The sequence below is a fragment of the Dermacentor variabilis genome, chromosome 5 (genome assembly GCF_050947875.1).
Source record: "Dermacentor variabilis isolate Ectoservices chromosome 5, ASM5094787v1, whole genome shotgun sequence".
Lineage (NCBI taxonomy): Eukaryota > Metazoa > Arthropoda > Arachnida > Ixodida > Ixodidae > Dermacentor > Dermacentor variabilis.
In genome coordinates this window covers 62,875,257-62,897,647 of record NC_134572.1, presented here as the reverse complement: position 1 = coordinate 62,897,647, position 22,391 = coordinate 62,875,257, and the positions used below count along the sequence as shown (strand labels likewise).

Below are 22,391 nucleotides of genomic sequence, written 5' to 3'. Positions count from 1 at the left end.
CAAAGTGACAAGGTATAAGACTTGCATTAGCAAGCGTTACCTTGTCATGGCTCGTACCACGGACTTTTGGTGGAATGAGCCTCCTAACTTCTCTTACTTCTTCCTCTCCCAAGTCAATGCTCAAGTAGGCGTTGACCACACAGTACCGTTGCAGGTATGCAGAAGGCGGTCAAAGACACAGCTCGGAAAAGAAGAGCGCAATGTTCCGGTATTTTCAGCCACCTTCAGCCTCATCGCACGTACTCTGCAGCTCCTGCGCGATGCAAAGCTGCCCGCTCTTACATCATAATTTTATGCTTAATTTTCTTTATAGTTATCTTGCGGCAAATTCTCCAATTTAAAATAAAGGACGCATGAATGCAACGTGGGCAGTGCAAAGGAATTCCATTGCTTCGAGCAATATTCTGTTCATGTTCATGTTCATTTCATGTTCTTATTTACGTTACTACAGCGTCAAAATCGAAGCAGAGTCGTTTACTGCTCCGGCCTACCGTTAGTGCACTTCTCCGCGACATCGAAATTAAGCCCTAAACTATCAGCCTTGCGATTCGGTTACGAGTCCCAACTAAACACGAACAAAATGCTCGTTTAACAGGCATATAGCTGCACGCTGAGACCTGTACGGCCTTGTAATTCGCCTCTGCAGCCTTGCCCGCAAGGCATCTGAAAGCATAACGATCGTTCAAGTTTCATTACAGAACCAGCACTGCAATTTAATCACATAAAGTGTGGGACGTTTTCTTCCGCTAAACAAAATAAATGCATCCAGAGAGTTTGCAGATGGCATCCGCCTTACCTCTGGCCCCCATGCGCATGCCCATAAATAATTCCTTCATAACGGCGCCGGCATTAGTTCCCTTTGTGCGCGCGCGTGCGTTTACGTTGTGAATAGTTGCTGTTACACACGCGCACCTGTATAGGCGAGCAGAAGCACATGAAAGTGACCGGGAACTCTTTAACGAAAGATGTAGAGGCTTGCCAGATTGCTTTTCTTTATATGTGTGTTGGGCTAAAACGAAGAGAAGAGAGGGTGGTGGGAAGCATGGCGGATGAAAGTGGTTTTAGAAAGAGAGAAAAAGAAGAGCCGATGTGAATTTACACGTTTAATCCCGTTAACTTCCATATTTTTGTGTGCGCCTGGAGCAGGTTAATAAAACTCGCAACACTCATTAATACTCGTGTATTGGAAGGCCGCAGCCTCCGAACATATTTTGCGGCAGTGAACACGCAACAAAAAACAAAAAAAAAAGAATATAGGAGTAGGCAGAGATACGACATCATTTTCATCTTTCTTTTCCCTTTTCTTTTCAGTTTACAGGAAACCCTGGAAACAACCGCGACGTGCGGAGTGCAGCTTGTCCACTTTATATTAATCGCACCGCGCCAAATTTAAACTGAACGATTCCCTGCTTAGACTACCTCGTACGACGGCGCAATACCTGAGGCAATCTCTTCGACGCTGTCTTTATTGAAACTGGTTTCGCACCACACAAAAAAGAAAGAAAGAAAGAAAGAAAGAAAGAAAGAAAGAAAGAAAGGAAAGGAAAACAAAAAGAAAAGCGTCCGAGCTGGGAGAACGTATTCCCTGCGCAAGGTGCGAGCGTTGTGGCGCTGCGAGCGACACCGAGGACGCACACACTAATCGACACAGGGTGTTCGTCACGCCACGAAAGCGTGAAACGACAACACCGAGAAAAGCGGGCGGCCCGTCGTGTCGTGGTCGCGCACGGCATCTTGCGGCCAATGGTCTCTGTCGCGTGGCGTGGCTTGGTTTCGGTGCTGCAGGCGCTTGGTTGTGTCTCGTATCCAGCGGCGGTAGGCGGCCACGCGCACGAACACGGCTGGTCGGCCGGGACGACCGCAGCCCGCGCCCCAGGATACGAGGCCGGACAGCTGCCAGCGGCCGTCGCTGCGTTGGCACTGGAGTGGCCCTCCCGAGTCACCCTGGAATCGGTTGCTTCGGTGTAACGAAATCAGAAGGCTGATTTGTTGGTCCATATACTCATGCTGTGGATATGCGAAAGACAAACTATGTCCACTGTATAACGCTTTGAAAAACAGGTAATCTACAAGACATCTGGATCTGCTTGAAGTATTACGCTTCTGATTATTGTTTAACAAGTAAAACAAGTTTAGTGCTCGTACTTTCGTAAAGATGTTACGGGGTTAAAAACAGTCAGAAGTATATTTACAAGATATTTACAATAATTATAGCAGCTGGTAGCATGGTAGACAGCGCACGAAGTCCAGAGCGTCGTCTTCTTCCGACCAGGATTAAAACAACTTCTTCGTCAACGTGTCACATGACTCCCGGCAGCTGAAGCACCGGCTCGGTGCTCGTTAGGAGGCGGGCGAGTGATACAACTTAAGACGCGTGACGTGGACCACGTCGGAGCGTTGCTGAGCCACGGTTGGCTCAAGAGGGGCTATTTCGTACGTGACGTCAGTTACTTGACGCAAGACAATATTGACTCCGCTTTACAAACAAGATCAAGGATGATGAGGTGGATCAACGCCTTTTCTGGTTGTTTTTTCGTGTACCTTGCCCCGAAGAAGAAATTTGTGCAGTAGAATGTCGCTAAACTCAAATCACTTAAACGGAACAGCAGCCTCACGAATGGTTGGTTTTGGATTCCTCTTATAACCTGAATTCGTTCGCCCGAAGAAAAACATTGGTATTGAAACTATTAATACTGATATGCGAGGTAATACTATCCAAAATTACTCTCACACTATTTGCTAACCTGCATGAAGCTAGCACACTATTTTAAGGAAAACTTAAGCGGACATCTAGCACAAAACAATGCCTTTGTATTCGCATGTTTTCGCACTGAACAAACCTAAACTTAGTAGGCGAACCATCTCGCATCTTCTGGCAGTCTGTAAAACAGTCGGTATTTCAGACATGGAGACATCAATTTATGCACCTAATTGGATGAAACCGAACGAGCGTCTTGAAGTAATCATCCTCGTTGGAAGCAGCATGCCCGTGCGTCACCGTGGCAAGCCTCACCGTTTGCACCTTTCCTTTTCGTTTTTTCTCACCAGTTGCTTGCGTTATTGCCAAGGCGACTTTTATCGACCTTTGTTGGCGCCATGGTTAGCCGCTATATAGTGGTTAGTGTGGCTCTACCGCGGCTGTGGCTCGACATGGTTTCTTCATATTGGCAATGCCGGGGAAGTGTGCGTTCGCTTCGTGTTTCTGATGGCGGGACACGGACGCCCGCACAGTGCGCATATGCTAAAGATGAACATCAAAGATATCGATGGCTCCAGAGTGGTTTCTTCATTAAAGCGACTATCTTTGTTTATGAAATTACTCTTTTTTTCATTTAAGTAATTATATTTCTTGCCTCTATCTCTAGAAAGCGGCTGCGAGGAAGTATAAACATTGTAAGAAGAGGCTTTCCTATCGCATCTGCTATGCCTATTCTCTACTGTCGATAATAAAGTGTCTTATCGTGTCAAAAGACCTTGAGGGACACGTACCAAACTGGCACCAGATCGCGAGAATGCGCTACAGCTCTCTGTTACACTGGAAATAGAGCGCAAATTGTGCGCACTTCAAAAGCGTTCTCTAAACAGCATTTCTGACATTCGGCTTCTCCGCAATTGGAGCCGTTGTGAGGAGAAGCACGCTTCAGCTATCCCTTTAGTATTACAGGGGCAGTTAATGCGCGCGCGCGTACTCGCGTGCGGGTGTGTGTAAAACAGTAACACATATCTTGCGCGTCCATCTTCATGTTATATCATTAGCACGGGATATACGTCTACTGCGCAAACGCAGGGAGTGGGTAGTGGGGAACTCCTCACGTGACAGGGACCCCGGCCGCCTTTCCAGAGGCCCGCGCACAGCAGCCAGCGGCGCAGCGCCGCGGCCCACGGATACGCTCGCCGACACAGGTCCCACGGCAGCACCGGCAGCGCCGCCTGGTGCAGCTGCGGGGCGCGACCGACCAGCGGTCGCCGGGCGCCCCAGCCGGTGATGACGCAGCGCCGACCCACGGCCCCGGACCCTCCGGAGGACAAGGGCAAGCAGATGGGCGCAGCGGGCTGAGGAAGCGGCTGCACCAGCTCGGCCAGCGCCACGTCGTGCGTGTAGTTGTGACGTCGGAACCTCGCGTGCACGGCAAGCCGGCGCAGGCGCACACACTTGCCGGCACGGCAGGCTAGCCACAGGCCCGCCGGCAGGAGGCGCCCAGCTCCGTCGGTCGCTGCGGGGCTGCGGACGGTGTCAGTGCTGACAGTTCGGTGCTTTGCTTCTTAACGAGGTTGCAGGCGCTTTAGGACGTTCGTTACGATTAGACAAAAGGCCGCTTGTGGTCCAACTCAACATCCGTTTGCATAAAATTCTTGCGGAAGGCAGTTTATTATAAACGGCTCTACATGACCTTTGACCATCGCGACCACTTTAGCATACTGAGGCTGCCATAATACGACGTTATATTATGACTTTGTTGTGATAAGATATAACATGGTAGAAGACAGTTACCGTTCCGTATTTTGTTTAATGACACAAGCTCCTTCATACTTTCATGGAGACGAACTATCCACATGCAATGCTCTTCAATCCTGTTTCAACGAGGGCTGTGTACAAAGTATGAGTGCGGATTTTTCTTTAACAGGGATGCTTTAGCGTAGTTACCGACTTCTATTTTTCTATACAAATGGACGTGGAACAAACAAATACTTCGATGAGATAATTATCCGATGAATTTAAACAAAACAACTGCAGTCAAAATAAGGAATATCGATGAGTGAAAACAACACAAGGATAGTTTTAGCGCTTAATGTGTCAGATAAGTATTTGAATTAGGAAGCTGGCGGAAAGAAAGAAACGTACAACCTTGCTGTTCTTCAACTCTGCCACACGAGCAAAACAAAAAGCTTTTATATCATTTCTAATCCTGTAAACTCAGCTCGATATTTGTTACACATATGTTAGTACTGCACCGCAACATTCTTACTGCACTATTTGCAATGGCCACTTTATCAAAATAAGATACAGATCTACAATGTAGTTTGAGTTGCCGCAATTTTCTACAGAGTGAGCCGCGAGACTCCAGCGAGACCACAACGATCTGTGTTTGTCCGACGGGAAATAACCGGCAACGCACGCACGCACACTCACTCACTCTAGCAGGCAGTGAGCTGCGGTGAGGAGCCACGATGCGGACACGAGGCTCGCCGCGCAGAGCCGACGTCCAGGAGCGCCTGACGAAGGACGGCGGTGGTGCAGCGACACCTGCGGTTGGCAGAGAACAGGCGGCGTATTTACCAAAGTTCTGATTGATACCCTTCCCGGAACCCAGCCGCTTCCCTCCCTCCCACCCTACCCTTTTCCTTATTTCCCTCTTCCCCGCCTTTGATTATTCAATAAAGTTTTTCCTCCTCCTCCCGGAACCCCTGCGTATCTGCACTCGTTGCACTCACGAATACCCTAGAACCTGACATCATGTCAGGTTACATTTTTGAGATTATATAAGATTATATTAGATTACATTAGACGGATGGACGGACGGACAGGCAGGTTAGATAGATAGATAGATAGATAGATAGATAGATAGATAGATAGATAGATAGATAGATAGATAGATAGATAGATAGATAGATAGATAGATAGATAGATAGATAGATAGATAGATAGATAGATAGATAGATAGATAGATAGATAGGCTCTCTAGGTTTGCCTGTTGGAACGCCTCGTACTGCATATGTTCGCGTGAAAGCAACTCTCGTGTAACAGTCGTAGTCAGCAGTTTAAAAGCAGAAAGGTAAAAATTCGTTCATCTATAAGCTTCACTCCAAATTTTATGAGAGTATGCAGTAAATTGAAATCGGCCACGAACTAAAGCGTCAAACTAATGTATAAAACACACACGCTCTATCAAACTAATCATGCAATCTTCATTATTTAGCTGATCAAATATCAAATGTTTATTTGGAGCCCCATACAAGAAGTAAAAAAAAAAGTTCGTTTTTTTCTTCGTGCGTTAACTGCATAAGATTAAATTATGGGGTTTTACGTGCCAAAACTACTTTCTCTTGTTGAGGCACACTGTAGTGGAGGAATCTGGAAATTTCCACCACCTGTGGTTCTTTAACGTGCTCCTAAATTTAAGTACACGGGTGTTTTCGCATTTCGCCCCCATCAAAATGCGGCCACCGTGGCCGGGATTCGATCCCGCGGCTCAGCAGCCCAACGCCATAGCCGCTGAGTAACCACGGCGGGTGCGTTAACTGCACGGTTCATTCTGGAAATGCAACGAGTTGTGTCTTTCCACTCGCTTCAGCGAGTCTATGTAATGTTGATTCGTATTTGACATTGTACATGCTAACGAGATGGTGCCCATTTAATCATATTATTTCCGCCATTTAACTATGCGGTCTGTAAATTACCTATTTGGCGCGTTTCCTGTCTACTGATCCCTCGATCATTGGCCTATTGCCCGTTGGTCTACGAAATGCATAATAGTGTGGCAAGAAAAGAAAGACTTAAGAAAGAAATATTGAGAAAAAAACACTGTGGGCTCTAGCTATTTTCTTGTCCTCTTTTTTTTTTCTTAAGCCTCTTTTTTTCTTTTTTTTCCCTGTCGCTATCGACGCGTTCTTCAATTTTGAACTATCTCGCGAAGGAAGAAATTTTACTGCCTCTTGGTCAATGACCCATTTCCCGTTTATAATCTTTAGGTTTTCAATACCTTAAGATTACAGTTTCTTCGAGATTATACATATTTTTTCTAATTGACTGAGCTGCACCAACTGCCACTTCTGTGTTCCAAAAGGAGCGGGGACCAAGGAGGTGGTTCTACCCCAGGGCTTACCATCTACAAACCAATATGCCAGCTCCATCCAGCGTATCCGAAACGAAGCGATTGCCAGTACAGTGTACTACGGCACCAAACACGCGCTGCACGATTATTTCAGCAAGCGTGGATGCCTTAGAGAGGATTCAGAGTCTACACGACAGTGTCATTGCTCGCGGCGCACAAGAAGATAGACAAGCAAGCGAACACACAGGTCAGCCGCGATGCGCCATCAGCAGTCGCAGTCGAGGAAGGCCATGTCAGACCCTATGTATTTGTAATTCAACAGTAATTTTATTCAAATAATCAAAACTGGTATGCGACAACGTCTGGATCCTTAGCCATAGGCTAGTTATGGATCCATGCAGTTATACAAAGAAAAGTAAACGATTCAGACACGAGCACAATCATTTCTTGTATGCAGAGCTCGCGAGGGCTCTGCTGCAATGCGCAGTGCAGCCAGCGAACGCCTGGAGCCGAGTATTCCGGCGCTGCAAGAGCACTAACGTATACAGCTGAGGGAATGAAAAGAGCCAACGCTCTCGTGGCAGTCATGTTCAATGTGCTGTTCTTTCCTTCGTCTATCATCTGACGCCTAATCGCATTACGCAACGAGAAGGCACCAATTAGACAAAAGTTGCACGTGGCATCAAGCAAACGTTGCAGTGAGAGGAAAAGCTATTCGAGATGGTACTGGCAATTTAGATACGTATGTTCTGGCTGTGTTCGGGTTCCTGAAACAACGTACAGAGAATTTTATATTAATTAAATTAGCGGTATATTACAACCTATAGTTTCACATTCAGTGAACGTTGCTAAGCGGTACGCAGTTGCAATTTATCAGTCGTTAGGCTGCTAAGTATAGGCGTAGCGGTTGCAGTTTCCAATGACGTGGTAAGTGGGCGTAATGTGAAGACGTGTAGTCGCAACAGGCTAAAATACAATGTCAAAAAAGAAACAAGGTCACTTCAGCCACTTTTCGTTTTTTTTTTTTTTGCTATGTAATATATAGTATTGTGGTCTCCTCGGAAAAGAGGAAATTCGAACAAGCCAACGCTATCGCTTGAAGTTCTTAGTGGTCGAGCTTCTTTTCTGTCACATTGAGAATGTTCGTGCTCACAACTGCAGACAAGACCAGTCTGTTTTGGAATAGTTCGCGTTTGCTTTTTTCTTTTGCTTCTCATTTGCTTTTTCCCACGTATCACAAGCAGCGAGCCATTCCTTACATGGCGGTTATTCTCTTCGGCCGCAAGTTCTTGTTTCGGTTCATTACGGTTGCATCACAGCAAGAAAATCACACAACGTGGTCCTTATACCGATGCAGCAGTAAAACTATTTACCCAAGGGGAGCGTTATCTTCCGGGTATTGCTCAAGTTTGCCGAAGCAGAGGCAATAAAGAGACGACTGTTTACCTACTAAAAGGAGAATAACAATAAAGCAACTGAAACAGAAAGCTAGAGACGAACTATGGAACGATACATATACATACAGTTCGCCCTTTATGGGTGAATTTTGCCTGCAGGCGACACACCAGAAGATATCTTTTTTTCTATCGAAGCACCCAAAGAAGGCCGCAGGGAGGCCCAGCTGAGAAGCCCCAGTCCTGAGGACCAGCTACGGCTGCTGGGCAGGGCTAGGCTATCGGCACAGGGCCACGGCTACTTGAAATAGGGTGGCCGTCCAACTCCAGGCACCAACTGCTTGGTCTGCGGAATAAAGTTTATTCACTCACTCTTGGAAAATTTGTTTCGAGTACGGAGTTTCTGGCTAAATCTCTTCGGCCATCACTGAATGATACGCAGCAATCGTCAGTTGCTGGATAAAGAACCGGAACAGAGGGCGGGGAAGAAGTTTGACCCGTGGCTCTTTTGAATGCATGAAACACGGAGAAAAACCAATGCCGAATCCCCGGCCGTATTGGTGTCACAAAGGTAATGTAGAGCGAGTGGAATGTGCCCCTCTATTTCATATTCGACGAAAACGGCGTGTGCAAGTTCCAGAGGAAGCCTGGAGCGCCTTGGGGTGAAGCTCTCTTCCAGTGTTTTGCTTGGTGTGGCCCACAGACATGAAGGCTATTGCTGAAGAAGTTTTCGCTATATGTTTTTTTAAAATTAAATATCCTTGCTCTCGATGTAATTTTCACATTTCAATGAAAAAAAATATACTTTATTCAGGTGTTCTTGTATTTCGTCCTTGAATGGTTCTGTCTAATGTGGCAGCGTGGATAAAGATCAAGCGTGGCTAGCTGATGATATTGTTGATATTAAGAAAAAAAAAGGACTGCTATTCGGAAGCCCGTGTGATACGTGCAACACATAACCGATGGTTAAATAGCGTAAAATAATGAGTGTGAACGGAACGGGAACGCACTTAAGAGCGACGAAATACTAGATGGAATGATAAGTTTAGAAAATTTAGAGGCACAGGATAGAACGGATAAGCGCAGGATAAGAGAGGGAAATCGCTGGCGTAGAGATCATCACTCTGCATTTGACTGAAATAAGCTGATCATCTTACTGATTAACCTTACTAAACTTTTTAAAGTTTCTGTGACGTGTTCGGTTGTACCCTGTACGTTGATCATTTGTGCGCTACAAAGAAGGTTCCCAAGTTAGACCGCATAATTTAACAGCAATAAATAAAATTAGAAAATCGCTAAATGAATTCCTGCAGAAGCACATGGTAGAGTTAAAAGGAGTTTACACGCCTCAAATTTACAACAACACAAAAGCTGCCTAACCTCCCATCAAAAAGTACTCTTATTCTATTTATTACGAGATTGTGCATTTCTTTTCAATACAATCGTATCAAAAACTGCTATTGTAGCATATACTATACGCAGTCCCTGGATATAGATGAACCTTCTCAGTTTCATCTTGCAAGACGTCCATCATTGCTGTGGCGCGCAAAAACGCTCGTACGCTATGTTCTCTAAGTTTTCTTTTTTTCCTCAGTTGGTACGCGGTCATTTAGGACGAAAAAAGCACACACTAACTGGACCATAAAAAGAAAGATACTCACAGCACTGCCTGTCTACTCCGTACTTGTCCCGCTAGAGTGCGCTATTTTCATTCTAAACTACCGGCTTTACAGAGGACGCAAAGGCACCCTGTGGGGGGATTCCACTACATGCGTGCGGCTAGCGCTGAAGGCGGGCTGTCGTGCTCCTCACGACTCTATGCATTGCAGCTTCACACTCTCATCAAGCAGTATTTTACCACGTAGTTTTGCCGAACATGTACAGCGCACTGCCTGCTAACGCGAAGCGGACACGCTGTTCATGAACGCGCAGTGCGCGGCGCAGTGTTCGAGGCGTAACGTATCACCTGCCAGGGCCACTGGTCGATGTCGGTCGGCGTTCCGCCCACGATTCGGCTCTCGTTGGCTGGGGGCCTGGCAGCAACGCCGCAGCCTGCGAGTAAAAACACGTTCGCTTAACGCGAGAGAAGTGTTTACACGACCTGCAGAAAAGTTGGTAATGAATGCCGCCGCCTTTATGAGGAGGGTTGCGCTCTGCCCGTGGCAGGTTTCGTAGACTACACGTGACACGGCCCAAAGCGATTAGAACTCCTATCTCTACCTCGCCCCCCTCCCCCCCCCCCTTTGTGTGTGTGTGGGGGGGGGGGGCGACATGTGCAAGCGCGCACGTGAAAAAGCCAATAGAAAATTATTTGCCATAGCCCTTCGCTGAGGCTTTGTCGTTATGGCGTTCTGCTGTAGAGTGCAGCGGCCTGGGTTCTATTGGCGGCCCTGCCTGCCATATTCTCATGTGAGCGGAGTGAAAATGTGTTCCTGTGCTTAGCTTATAAGGTGCGCTCCGAAAAATCCGCGATGATAAAAAATAATACGGGCGTCCTCCACCGCATCGTCTCGGAATGTTCCATTGTTTGTTTAGAAAGTGAAACCCCGCCAATCAATCAACTGCTTGCAGTAATCGTAAAAATACGTGCTCCGAAAACGAAACATTGTTCCCTAAAACCGTACGTATTGTAGGCAAAACAAAGTCAGTTTCATTGCAGTGAGGGAAGAATCTCTCGTGAATTTTTTATCATAACTACAGGACATCTTCGAGACCGAAAACTTTTTTTCTTCTTCTTGAAGAGGTCAGACTTAAAGCAATAACCCTTTTCCTACTTTTAGACAGTCTGTTCATACTTTTACATGGGGCTCTCTCGCTTCTGGTAAACTGGAACGAGAGGTTTACCTTAACAGATTGTGTCCCTTTAGATGGACAGGTATTTGTTTGTCCAGAGCATTTCCCAGATATTTGTCCAGCGTCATTTGCTCGAGAATATTCTCGTGTAGATAATAAACTCGAAAGAAAACGGAGTTCAACAGCTTACGAGAGTGCGGGACTTATGATGGACGAAGTATTATAACATTATTTCGCATTTATTTGCGAATGAGCACGTTTTAACGATAAACTTTTGATTTACAGCAAATGAGCAAAACGAGTGCCTTTTGCCTCGTTCTTGTTTTGCTCGTCTTCTTCAATTTCCATCTCCAGCCTTAACCGTGTTTCCCTCAATTTAAAGCAAAGGAACACGGCGCCATATAGATTTCTCGCTGTAAAAAAAAATTAATCAATATTTTTACCCGTTTCGTGCACTCAATCAAGAGCGGAATTCGGCCAACGCTCGGCTAAAGACGAGACCACAATTTTCGTCTGCGCCTTCAACGGAGGTCGGTCGATTCGGCTTCTATAAAAGGGTAGACAGAACTGGTGAGATGAAAAGGAAGGAGGTTTAAGACACGGAGAACTGGGGAGGGGGGGAGGGGGAGGGGGGAGGGGGGGAGGTCAGCTCATATTCTCCTGGCTCATTTTCTTTTTCCTTGGCCAAAATTGCTTTCAATCAATAGTCGAGGCTGCAGCGAGCGGTCATGTCAGAAACCCCCTACAGGTCATCTTTCTTAAGTTGAACCAACTCTTCCTCTCTTTTTTTTCTTCTGGTATTCTTCTTCCCCTTGCTGAGCTGCGTCCCGCTTATTAAATGTGACACAGTGTGTCACGCTTAAATATTAGGTGTAAAAGAATTATGGGGTTTTACGTGCCAAAACCACGATCTGATTATGAGGCACGCTTTAGTGAGGGGCCCTGGAAATTTGGACCACCTGGGGTTCTTACACGTGCACCTAAATCTAAGTACCACGGGTGTTTCCGCATTTCGGCCCCATCGAAATGCGGCCGCCGTGGCAACGTTTAGGGGTCACGTTTATCGTGGACGTGGAATTTTTATGCTAAGACGTGATGCGTTTTTACATCACGTTTTTTCGCCATGAGCACTGCCATATTAGCTCTTCATAGGCGTGACAGGGTGACAGCAACTTCTTTCGTCATTATTATACTGTCGTTCCTTCTCCTTCAACGCTTATTCACTTGCTGACATTCTACAAACAAGGATCTAAAAATGATGCAGCACTTTCCAAGTATGTGGCTGAGTTATTTACGCACGCTTGTATGCTTGCATGCTCACCTTAGGTTTTTGCTCCCTATGCTTACTAGTTGTCGCAATACTTCAATATTCACGGTTGACAGTGTGGCAGCGACACTTCGTTACAGGCTTATTAATTACAGCAGTGTGTAAATGAATATACAGCTTTGTTATCTGTCTGGTTGGCGACGAACAAACTCCAGCTGAACGCAGCTAATACAACCTACATTATATTTAGGGCGCCTAATAAAAGAATTGAGGGTAGAATACAAGTGAAATTTAAGAACTACCTTATTAAACAGGTCAAACAACAAAAATTTCTGGGAATACATTTCAGTGAAGAATTGTCATGGAATACACATGTAATTTCCCTTTGCGGTGAAGTGTCAAAAAACATCGGTGTAATCTATAAAATTGCACACCTGATTCCTCTATGGCTGAAAAAACAACTGTATAATGCACTTATTTATTCAAAGCTTTGCTACGGGATATTGGTTTGGGGTACAAGCACTAGAACAAATTACACGAAATTGATTACCTTACAAAAAAGTTATCCGCTTATATGCAAATTACTATGGCCGTTTTTCACATCTAAGAACCGGTCCACTATTCCAGAAATATGATATGCTGCGTGCGGACAGGATATATTATATGCAAATTCTTCTAGAAATACGAAAGAGAAATCCAAGCGCTCAATGTAGTGAATGTAACGTCTCCTGATACTCCTTGCGACACAGCTCACGACACACACCAAAAGCAAGGACCAATTACGGCAAACAAACATTTCTCTATCAGTCCACCAAAATAGTGAACAGTTACAGTGCATCTGTATCCTTAAACACTTCTTTACAGAAATTTAAAGAAGGAATAAGATATTGGTTACAGAAGGAAGACATATACATTAAGATTGAATAAATGCGTGTAATAAAATGAAAAAATGTTTCTGCCATGAATTACATAATTTTTTTTCTTTTCAGGATTCACATATGATTTCATTTAATATCTATTGTTGGGTTTTGTATTAACACAAATATGTTTGCATCCACGTGCTGTTCCCAGTTCTTTTTTACTTTTGGCACACAATTAAGATGTTTTTTTTTTCTTTTTGCGCATGTTGTTGCTCTATATTGCTCCAGAAATTCGCTGACGTTTATTTCGTGTATAATTGTACAATTTTAGCACACCATTAGAATCTCAAACGCTTACTTGTACTTACTCGTTGCTGTACATTGTACTATACATTTGAAGAATCGAATGACCATGGACATTGCTACCATGAATTTTCACAGTAACCAAAGCTGTTGTAACGCGCAAAATTGTGCATATGTGTGTGATCTGCTGTCAAACCTGTCGTTCGTGGGGGCTGAGACCTTTGTCAGGCTTTATGCCTTTAGTCTCAGTCTACCCTCGTTTGAATGAACGAGAAATAAAATTCAATTCAATTCAATTCAATTCAATACCCTAATCCTTCGCGCTCGCAAGAAATACGCAATGTAGTTGAAGCTCTCCCCCCCCTCCCTCTCCCCCTGGTGCGTCGTCGTTTGCAGCGTTGTGCAGGCCACCGCTGCAAGACTGCTGCAACAATGTAGGAAAGACCAATGTACGCACAGTTCATCAGGACAAAGAAGTAAAAAATTGTTGTGAAGGAAGAGTTCGAAGGAGTGTCACGTTTTTCCCATACAACGGCCATTTAAACTTAAGCGTATCTGTGATGTGAATTTATGAAGGAATTAAAGCAACTCCTGAACGAGCTACTCCAAATGTCTCCCTCGAAGCGTTATAACCCTTACTTCTCATTAGATGGCTACGTGCAAGTGCGCTCTATCTGTAACTAGGTTGCGCGCTAAATTTATGGCGCTTGACGTTTCAACTACTTTTGAAAGCTTATATCCATTTCATGCTGCTTTTGTACATATACGTTTAATGCAAGTCTTTCAGTGGTATCGCCGGCTTTTCCTCCATTCGGGCACCCTAATGCACATTGGCCTCCGTGGCCGTGTAGGTTTACGTGGCGTCGAAGAAGTTCAAAAAGTGCCTTCGGCACAACGCGCCCGTTCTTTCCGTGAATCACAAGGGAGCAATATACGTTTGACGATGTCCGCAGTCACCTTGCGCTTAGTAAAACTTCATTGCATAGTTTCACACTTTTTTGTTTTTTCTTGATAGACGCACTAGTATTGGAAGTGCAGTATACGTATATCTCCCACGTTATTGCGAGCTAACTCCGCATAGACTGTCTCGTGGTTACAATACGAAAAATATCAACTAGGTATTTCAGTAGAAATTCAGTAGAAGTAGAAGTAGTAGTTTTACGTAATTCGGCGTAACACTTACCAGCGGCCGTGGATATGTCTTCGAGATATTGATATCATTAGAGGAAAAATTAAAGATGATAACAACGAAGTAACGCAACACATCTACGCTACTGAAGGCATATCAAGTTAAATGTAATAACTGAAAGGGGAACGTCGAGGCATATTACATTCTTTTAATTTTAACACTCTGCAAAGCAGAACCTGCAGTCTCTTTTCTTTTTCTCGATATCACTTCAACGCTTCTCGTCGTCTAGACGGTTCCTTGAGAAGAACCTAACGTATGCCTACCTAACGCTGGTCGAGTGAGATTTTAGGCGTAGATAGCAGTCCCACTAATAGCGTTCTTGTAAGCAATGTCTCAATGGTCTGCGAATTAGCGAGCTTTAGGTTATATCGCTTCTTGCACAAAACAGAATGCATGGCTAAGCAATGTCCACTTCTTAAGAATCGTGTATGTCAATTATTCGGCACTAGGAGCGATAAATAAATTAAATGCAGGCTACCATGATAAGGTGATTCAATACATTATCTATAGTACGTATACGAAGCATGCTTGAATTGCCAGAAACGAAAGAAATGCTTCATTTCTTTCCAAGTTCCCAGGTTAGGGGGAACTAGAAAAAGCTGGGCGGTGTTGCCGAGATTCCTTCGTTAGTATGTATTACAAATTGATAAGCAATTTGGCCAAAGCAAAATTTCGCTACAGTTGGCCTCTAAGCGCTGCCATTCATGTAAGCCTTTCTTTTTTTTTTTTGCCTTGACTGTTGTGTTTTTGCTTATATACTGCAAAATGGTAAGGTCTCAAGCAACACGGAATAAGAAAAGTGCCGTTCACTTTTATTTCGGCATTTCGCCTATAGGTGCTTAGCGATTCGCAGTTAACAATGCGAATACGCACGAACCATAGGCCACCTGTCAATTTCGCTGCCTTTGAGCGTGATCGCGTCTAAATACCCACGACTGTCGCTCGGTGACTTAGGCGTTATGTTACGGTGCCCTCTCTCTAGCGTCTCCTGCAGATGCAGTTTACAGAACAGCAATATCGGTTTAGTTTGAGAGTCGCGAAATTGATGCTTCAACTTTTTTATCTCCATCTAATTTACCGCAATATGTAAATGAAATCGAAACTCTAACCGGAGCTCATGCTTCAAAGTGTTGGCACACAAACAAAATAACGTAACAAACATGATACAAATAAGTATTCAGGTTGCGTCAGTAGAGCATTTTTGAGTTCATATGCGTTCGAATGCCCAAGTCGATATTGACACGGAGTTATAGACTGCTCATCAGCTCCTCACGAAATTGTTCAGGGGGGCATTCTCTCACTTTCACCATTTTCCTTCTACACTGAGAAATTATTAAGATAGGCGCCCTCTTTAAGAAGACAGGAACCTGTGCATGCTCGTAAAACATCTACATATTACACATGGTCCAGGAGTCTTGGTACGTCCCTTTATGTGGGGAATGCGAAAACGCATACTGGTAGTAGAGCACAAAGGCCCGGCTGGAACGGTTATCTTTTTGATATTTTTTTTTTTAAAGCCCGGTTCTCAGTTGAAGCATTTGTGAATGCCGATGTAGAGAGAGGACGCGCAAACAACCTATTATACTATGAAACTCAATCACTCATGTAATCCACTGTCGCTACCCGCCGTAGTTGCTCAGTGGCTATGGTGTTGGGCTGCTGAGCACGAGGTCGCGGGATCGAATCCCGGCCACGGCGGCCGCATTTCGATGGGGGCGAAATGCGAAAACACCCGTGTGCTTAGATTTAGGTGCACGTTAAAGAACCCCAGGTAGTCAAAATTTCCGGAGTCCTCCACTACGGCGTGCCTCATAATCAGAAAGTGGTTTTGGCACGTAAAACCCCAAATATTATTATTATTAATCCACTGTCGCTTTCCCTCTGCCTAAAGTTACGTGACCGTCTGCTATCCTATGCTATCATCAGAATGACAGAAAAGTGTCGAATGATCTCGTCCATGAAAAAGTTCCTTTTCTCTCAAACAAACGTGGAATTCCTCCTATTACAGAAAAACTTGCAATGGGTGCTAGCTGCTCACGTACCATGTATTATTACACGCGTTGAATGTAAACACAGGTAAGCAAGTAATTTGGCAATGCCGACATGTTTACATGCGTTCCTTTCGCTACGCTTTACTGCCCAACACTCAGGGTCACCGAACTAAAAAATTCTTATCTACACCCTCTCCCTCCTCCTCCTCCTCCTCCTCCTCCTCCTCCTCCTCGTTGCCTACTTGGCAGCTTATCACAAGTCTAGCAGCATAAACTGAACCAGCGTATCTCTGCCACCTTTAACTCTATGCTTCTCCTATTAATGGCTTTTCTGATGCTTTCTGCATAGTGCGCAGAGTTCATCCGAAGACTACGATGACTGCCGACGGCAATGAACGTGTTCTTCGTGCTTCCTGTCGAATCAATCGCCTCAAATTCGTGCGAGGGTAAAAAGAAACTCGAAGGAAAACACAGATTCCCAATGACGACACCTAAAACGACGACCCCGCGACTGCGGCGAATGCTAAAGAGGCTCTTGAGCCCTGGAAGGCGTTTTATGGCACCAAAGGATTACGCTTGACGCTGCAGCATCAAGATGCGAGATCGCCCCCGCCACCCGTTTAAGGTCGGGGTGCGGTATCGCGCAGTTTAATGGCGACTCCGATATCTTTCCGGGCGACAAGTTCAAAGCAATAGCGCGCATGTCATGCAATTCCAGCCGAGAAAAAGCATTCAGTGTCTTTTTAGTTATTTTTTTCTGTTTGCGGAGACAAACGACGCTCCTTTCGATACTTCGTCGACTGCGTAAAACGATATGGTTTCACATTTTCTGAGAAGAGCGGCACCTACCAGCGCACCAGCCTTTCAACGTCTTATTTATCTTTCGTTGTTGAGAAGTTTGATTTAGATAATCCTAACGATAAATGCGCCACCGTTTTGTAGGAAATATCGAAGTAAGAACAGGCTTCGTCTTTTGCGAAAATCGAAGAATCCCTGCAGAAGCTTGATGCCATGTGGGCGAGAACACGTACGGTGCTTTAAGTAACTATATCGAATCAGGTGATGAACATGCCATTGGTGGCGCTCTTTATAAATCCTTCTGTATCCTAAGATAGCACAAAGTTTCAGCCCTCAGCAGTGACGGTTGCTATCGTTTGGTTAGCCAGATTACATTGCAGATTGCAATAAACGAGAAGAAAGGGCGTTAACCGAGCGGCCCGAATATTATTAGTCATATCATAAGAAGCCAACAAACACTGACACCCAGGACAACATAGGGGAAATTACTTGTGCTTAATAAATGAAAATAAAGAAACGATAAATTAATGGTAATTAAAGTGGATGAAAAAACAACTTGCCGCTGGTGGGAACCGAACCCACAACCTTCGCATCTCGCGAATAGATTGCAGATTTCATTCACATTATATCGTACTTGAAGTGACGTGGCTTGATGATGAACAAGAATATCATCGAGCAGCACGTATGGGCAACAAGGCTGCCCGGTGCAGGGGAAAACATTTAGCAACGTCTAAGAGAAAATGTGCCGTCATGTTGGGAAGGTTGCGAAAGGCCGAGCTGTTGGAGTTGTGTTCAGAGCTTGCTCTTGATGCAGCGGAAGATATGACGATTGGCGCCATTCGTTTAACCATATTGGAAAGCAAAAAGTGATCGGTCGATGATTAAATATTTATTGACGATGCTTCTAAGATCGGCACTCATGAAGGAATAAAGTCTCTAGGTAATAAATACATTGGACAAAGTGTATGTAGAACCCCGAAAGGAGTTGAGCCGCAAAGAACAAGAGCGCGAAGACCGTGAACGCGCGGAAACAGAAGCAGTGCGAAATCACGACTACGGTTGCGCCAAACACTTGTGAGCCCGCTGAATCACCATTAGGTCAGGATACGACGGTTTCAAGCGACGTAACCGAGTCAGAACCGCAGCACGCTAAGATCGAATGCGCCCACGCGTCAAAGCCGAGCGACCTCGTTGCGGGGGCAGTACATGAAGCGATGGTTTCAAGCGGCAAACACGAGCCAGAGACGCACCACACTGAGATCGCAAGCGCGTCCTCGTTAGATCTCAATGAGCACGATGCAAAAGCAGTAGTAGCGGAAAAAGCAGTTTCAAGCGGCCAGCGTGGGTTAGAGACGCAGCACGTTAAAATAGCTGAGAGCGAAAGCGCGTCAAAGTTTGAACCAAGTGGCACGGCTGCGAATACAGTAGTTCGAGCGTTGCATTCCCACGATCCGTCAGAGGCGGCGCAATGCGAGAACGGTAGCACCTCTTAGATAGAGCATAGTGTAGATAATTCACACTGCGAGATGGAACCACACCACCTTGGAGTCGCGAAGGCGCGCAGAACGCGCGACCTTAATGCGGCTCGAGCGCGGCAAACGCTAGAGAGCGCGTCGGAAACGAAGAAGGTATACGAGTGGACAGAGTCGGTCGTGACGTCCACGTCAGAGAGCCTAAAGAGGCTAGAGGTTAGTAGTTCCACCTTTTTGGCAGAGCGAAACGACGACCCAGCTCGCTTGCATCCAGGGTAATGTAAGCGAAGGCGCTGCACGAAAAAATGTAGGCTTTCAAGAGAAAGGCGCTGCAGTGGAGCAACAGTGTCCAGAACGCAGGCAAACGGAGTCCGATGAGCTGATCGTGCCTCAGTCATATCGCCAAAATATGCTGGCTCTGAACCTGGCTCTGAACCTTGAACCTGGCTCTGAGGAGCCAGGTTCAAGAAAAACTAGTTTTTTTGCGAAGTTCAGAGCAACCAACGAGGACATGCGACACACGTGAATGTGTAGACAAGCCAGCGGATGAAGCGGTGAGAGAGCGAGAGAGGGATATAAGGAAGGCCGGGATGTTAACCAGTCAAAAGTCCGGTTGGTTACCCTACGCTGGAGGAAGGGAGACGGAGAAGATAAAGAAAGGAGACACAGAGAGAGAGAGAGAGAGAGAGAGCTAGGATATACAGACGTGAACGGACCGTACTACAAAGTCATCGTACAAACCAGACGTTCTCTGAAAGCAAAAAAAGTGCGAAGTGCTAGTAAAGCTGGCACGCATCACTACAGAGCCCTTTCGGTGACCTGTAGACGAGACAGTCATAGTGAAGAGTACGCTCCACATGGAAGTTTTGCTTGACACACCGGAATTGCCGGATCAGAAAAAAACTAAAGCCAAGCAGAGAGCAAGCAGTTACTATGTAAAGCAGGAAAGCGTCAATTTGAGCTAGGCGATGCAGTGCCTGATCGCCTACGCCAAGGAGGCTTGACATTCAAAGCTGCCAGGTACCGGATGGCACAGGGAAATGTAGTTTTCCGTGACAAGAAAAGTGAATGGGCTTGTCTTGCGCTAAAGAGAGCAAAGACTACCGAGCCAGTAATCACACCACATGATTACATTGAGCACGAAGGTCAGAGGACACTCGTCAGCGAGGCAGGGCCAATGTTGCGTGCCAGGCAGGAGATGGAGATAGAAGGAGCATCCTGTTCTCTATGCGAGTCATAAGTTGACCGTGCTGTCGCGAACAGGCGTACCACGCCGCCTAGAAAGGAAGCGCGTGCAGACTGTTACTAAATTGCTAGGTGACCTAGCAAGTGGTTAGGCGACATTGTTATGTGACGTTTCAATTTCCAGGCCTGATTTTTTTTTACATTACATCAACGACGATAGAGTGTTCTCAGGAAAAGATAGAGGACTACGAGCACTAGAGAAACACTACAAGCACTAGAAAGATCAAACAGGAAAAGAAGCAGTGGTGAATGCAAAAAAAAAAAAGGCAATTTGTTTTTCGTGACTCAGTTACAGATAACGACCAAAGCCAAAAATACTTACTCCGTTACGAATGTCTTGTTCATAAACAGCGTTGACAACGTCTAACACAACACGGTGGTGGCTCTGAAAGCAATTTATTTATTTATTTATTTATTTATTTATTTATTTATTTAGTCGTGCTTTACGAGGCTCACGAGAAACAAACATTTCCCTTCTTATAGACGCCTTTGTTTTTTGTAAGCTCTCATTCGTTCCCCCAGCGGTGCTCGTCTTGCAGTATACCATGTGGCAGAATTGCATTTTCGTAAGAACAGAAGCACACATGGAAAGCTGAACGCATGAATAACCACCTGCTCGTCGTCAAAATGTAACGTGATAGAGAAGCGCAATACAAGCACCCCAAAACACTATGCCTCGTACCGGATATGATGTTAGTGACGGACAATCGCCCGCTCCCGCTCCTCAGACCTTCACTTCTACCCCTCCCCCAACCCCTTGGATCCCGCAACCTCTTCGGCAAATTTGGGACCACCGTCACGTCGTGTTTTCGCGTTCGCCCAGTACGCAGCCGATTTACGGACGCCTTCGCATCGACCACGCTGGTCCTTCTCATGCACTACGTTTTTATTTCTTCTTGTTTATTCGTACTTTTTTTGTAAGCAGCACAGAACTGCGTGAGACAGCGAGTCACGTATTCGCGTTCGCGTTTCAATGCGCCCCTTTCTTCTCACTCGAGTAGAATTGAGCTGCGAATGCCATTTTGCCTCCTTTATTTCCCGAGCGTTCGTCGCTGTTTCTTTGAGGCCTGCCTGCTTACTGTGAGGCCATGAGCAGTTCATGAGCTGACTATTGCGAACGTGAGTTTCCGTGTTTCGTCGTTTATTATTATTCCTTCTTTCTATGCTGAAGAAATATTTTTTCTTAGCAGTGAATGTGCTGCAAGAGGAAGAAAGTACGTAGTACATAAGCTAGCCAGCCTTTCTGCAAATGAACACGTCTGCATCTCTTTCTAGGATTACTTCGCTACGTATGCAGATCACACACGTGAGCAGCATCTTGCGGTAAACATTCCTTCACAATGTAAAGTCTGGTAGCAATACTTTCCCGATGGCTTCAAGTTCCGCTCCCCGTTTTTTGCAGCCGGACAACCAAAAATATAGGCTTTTGTAACATTTAGTCGATCAATCTTATCTGTGCACGACAGAAGGAGAAGCGCCTGCCCGAAGAAACCGAAGTTCATCGGAGTATTTCTTGTTTCCTCCTTTGTGGTGGCAGATGTACCACCATTGTCTGCTTTACAAGACTGCGAGGGAGCCGCTCACACGTAGTTAGAGTACTAATCAAGTAATCTGTTTACACAACTGAAGCAGGAGAGAGAAAACACCGCCTAGTGAGAAGGAAAGGAGTGCAAGTGTGAGTGAGAGGAGGTGTGGTGGGTGACACGGAGGTGATAACTGACTGCTTTAGGGAGTGGCATGTCGTCAGAACAAAAATCGGTGCATTCGGGAAGCACATCCGTACCACACAGACGTGTGTGATTCTCCAAGGACCCAAGTGCACTTGATAGTCGTCGATACAGCCAGCCGTCTAGAGTAGTCTCCTGTCGTCAGCTTCAAGAGTGAAGATGTACGCTGTCCTTGGCATTTACAGTCAGTTTTTTGCATTAGAGTGGTAACGAAGCGGCTTCGAGGTGTTTGGCGTGGTGATCGTAACATTTAACATCTACTGTTCATCTCATCATCGCTACAACTTCGAAAGAAGTAATCAGTAAGCCAGGTACAACTCAGTACCGTGCTACCGCCTTCGCCTGGACATGACCACGGCTTCCGTGCAACAATCGTCAACTTGAACGAGTGAAGGTTTGCTAAATGTGTCGCCGTTCGTCTTTCTGTTTTCGTCAAAGTATACTTGACAGAGAGCAGGTGTGCTTTGCAAGCACACCGAGCACAAGAATGCCAAGTCTACCGGACAGGCTCGTCTCTTGCCGCAAGGCCGATAAAACGGAAAAGCCGAGGCGATAACAAACTGGTCATTGAACAAGACC

General features: G+C 45.6%; 1 protein-coding gene and 1 long non-coding RNA gene across 2 annotated transcripts in view; both read right to left on the bottom strand.

Moving 5' to 3' along the window:
- Positions 1–1,557: 1,557 nt before the first annotated feature.
- Positions 1,558–5,454, bottom strand: LOC142583550 (trypsin-7-like). Its single transcript, XM_075694036.1, has 4 exons — positions 5,434–5,454; positions 5,136–5,245; positions 3,814–4,222; positions 1,558–1,944 (listed from the first exon to the last, which is right to left on the bottom strand). The coding sequence occupies exons 1-4, from the start codon at positions 5,452–5,454 to the stop codon at positions 1,660–1,662; spliced, it is 825 nt and encodes a 274-aa protein (XP_075550151.1). The 3' UTR covers positions 1,558–1,659.
- Positions 5,455–10,144: 4,690 nt separating this feature from the next.
- The window catches only part of LOC142582665 (uncharacterized), a 34,500-nt gene continuing 22,253 nt past the window's right edge, over positions 10,145–22,391 (bottom strand). The window contains exon 3 of the long non-coding RNA XR_012828467.1: positions 10,145–10,219. This is a non-coding gene — a long non-coding RNA (uncharacterized LOC142582665). The remainder of the gene's footprint in view (positions 10,220–22,391) is intronic.

Bases quoted from the DNA above. Each gene is read 5' to 3' on its own strand.
- LOC142583550 (XM_075694036.1), bottom strand. From the start codon at position 5,454: ATGTCAGGTTCTAGGGTATTC. The intron at 5,246-5,433 runs GTGAGTGCAACG...TGCCAACCGCAG, and splicing joins TGTCAGGTTCTAGGGTATTC to GTGTCGCTGCACCACCGCCG. The intron at 1,945-3,813 runs GTGAGGAGTTCC...AACCGATTCCAG, and splicing joins GCGGCCGGGGTCCCTGTCAC to GGTGACTCGGGAGGGCCACT.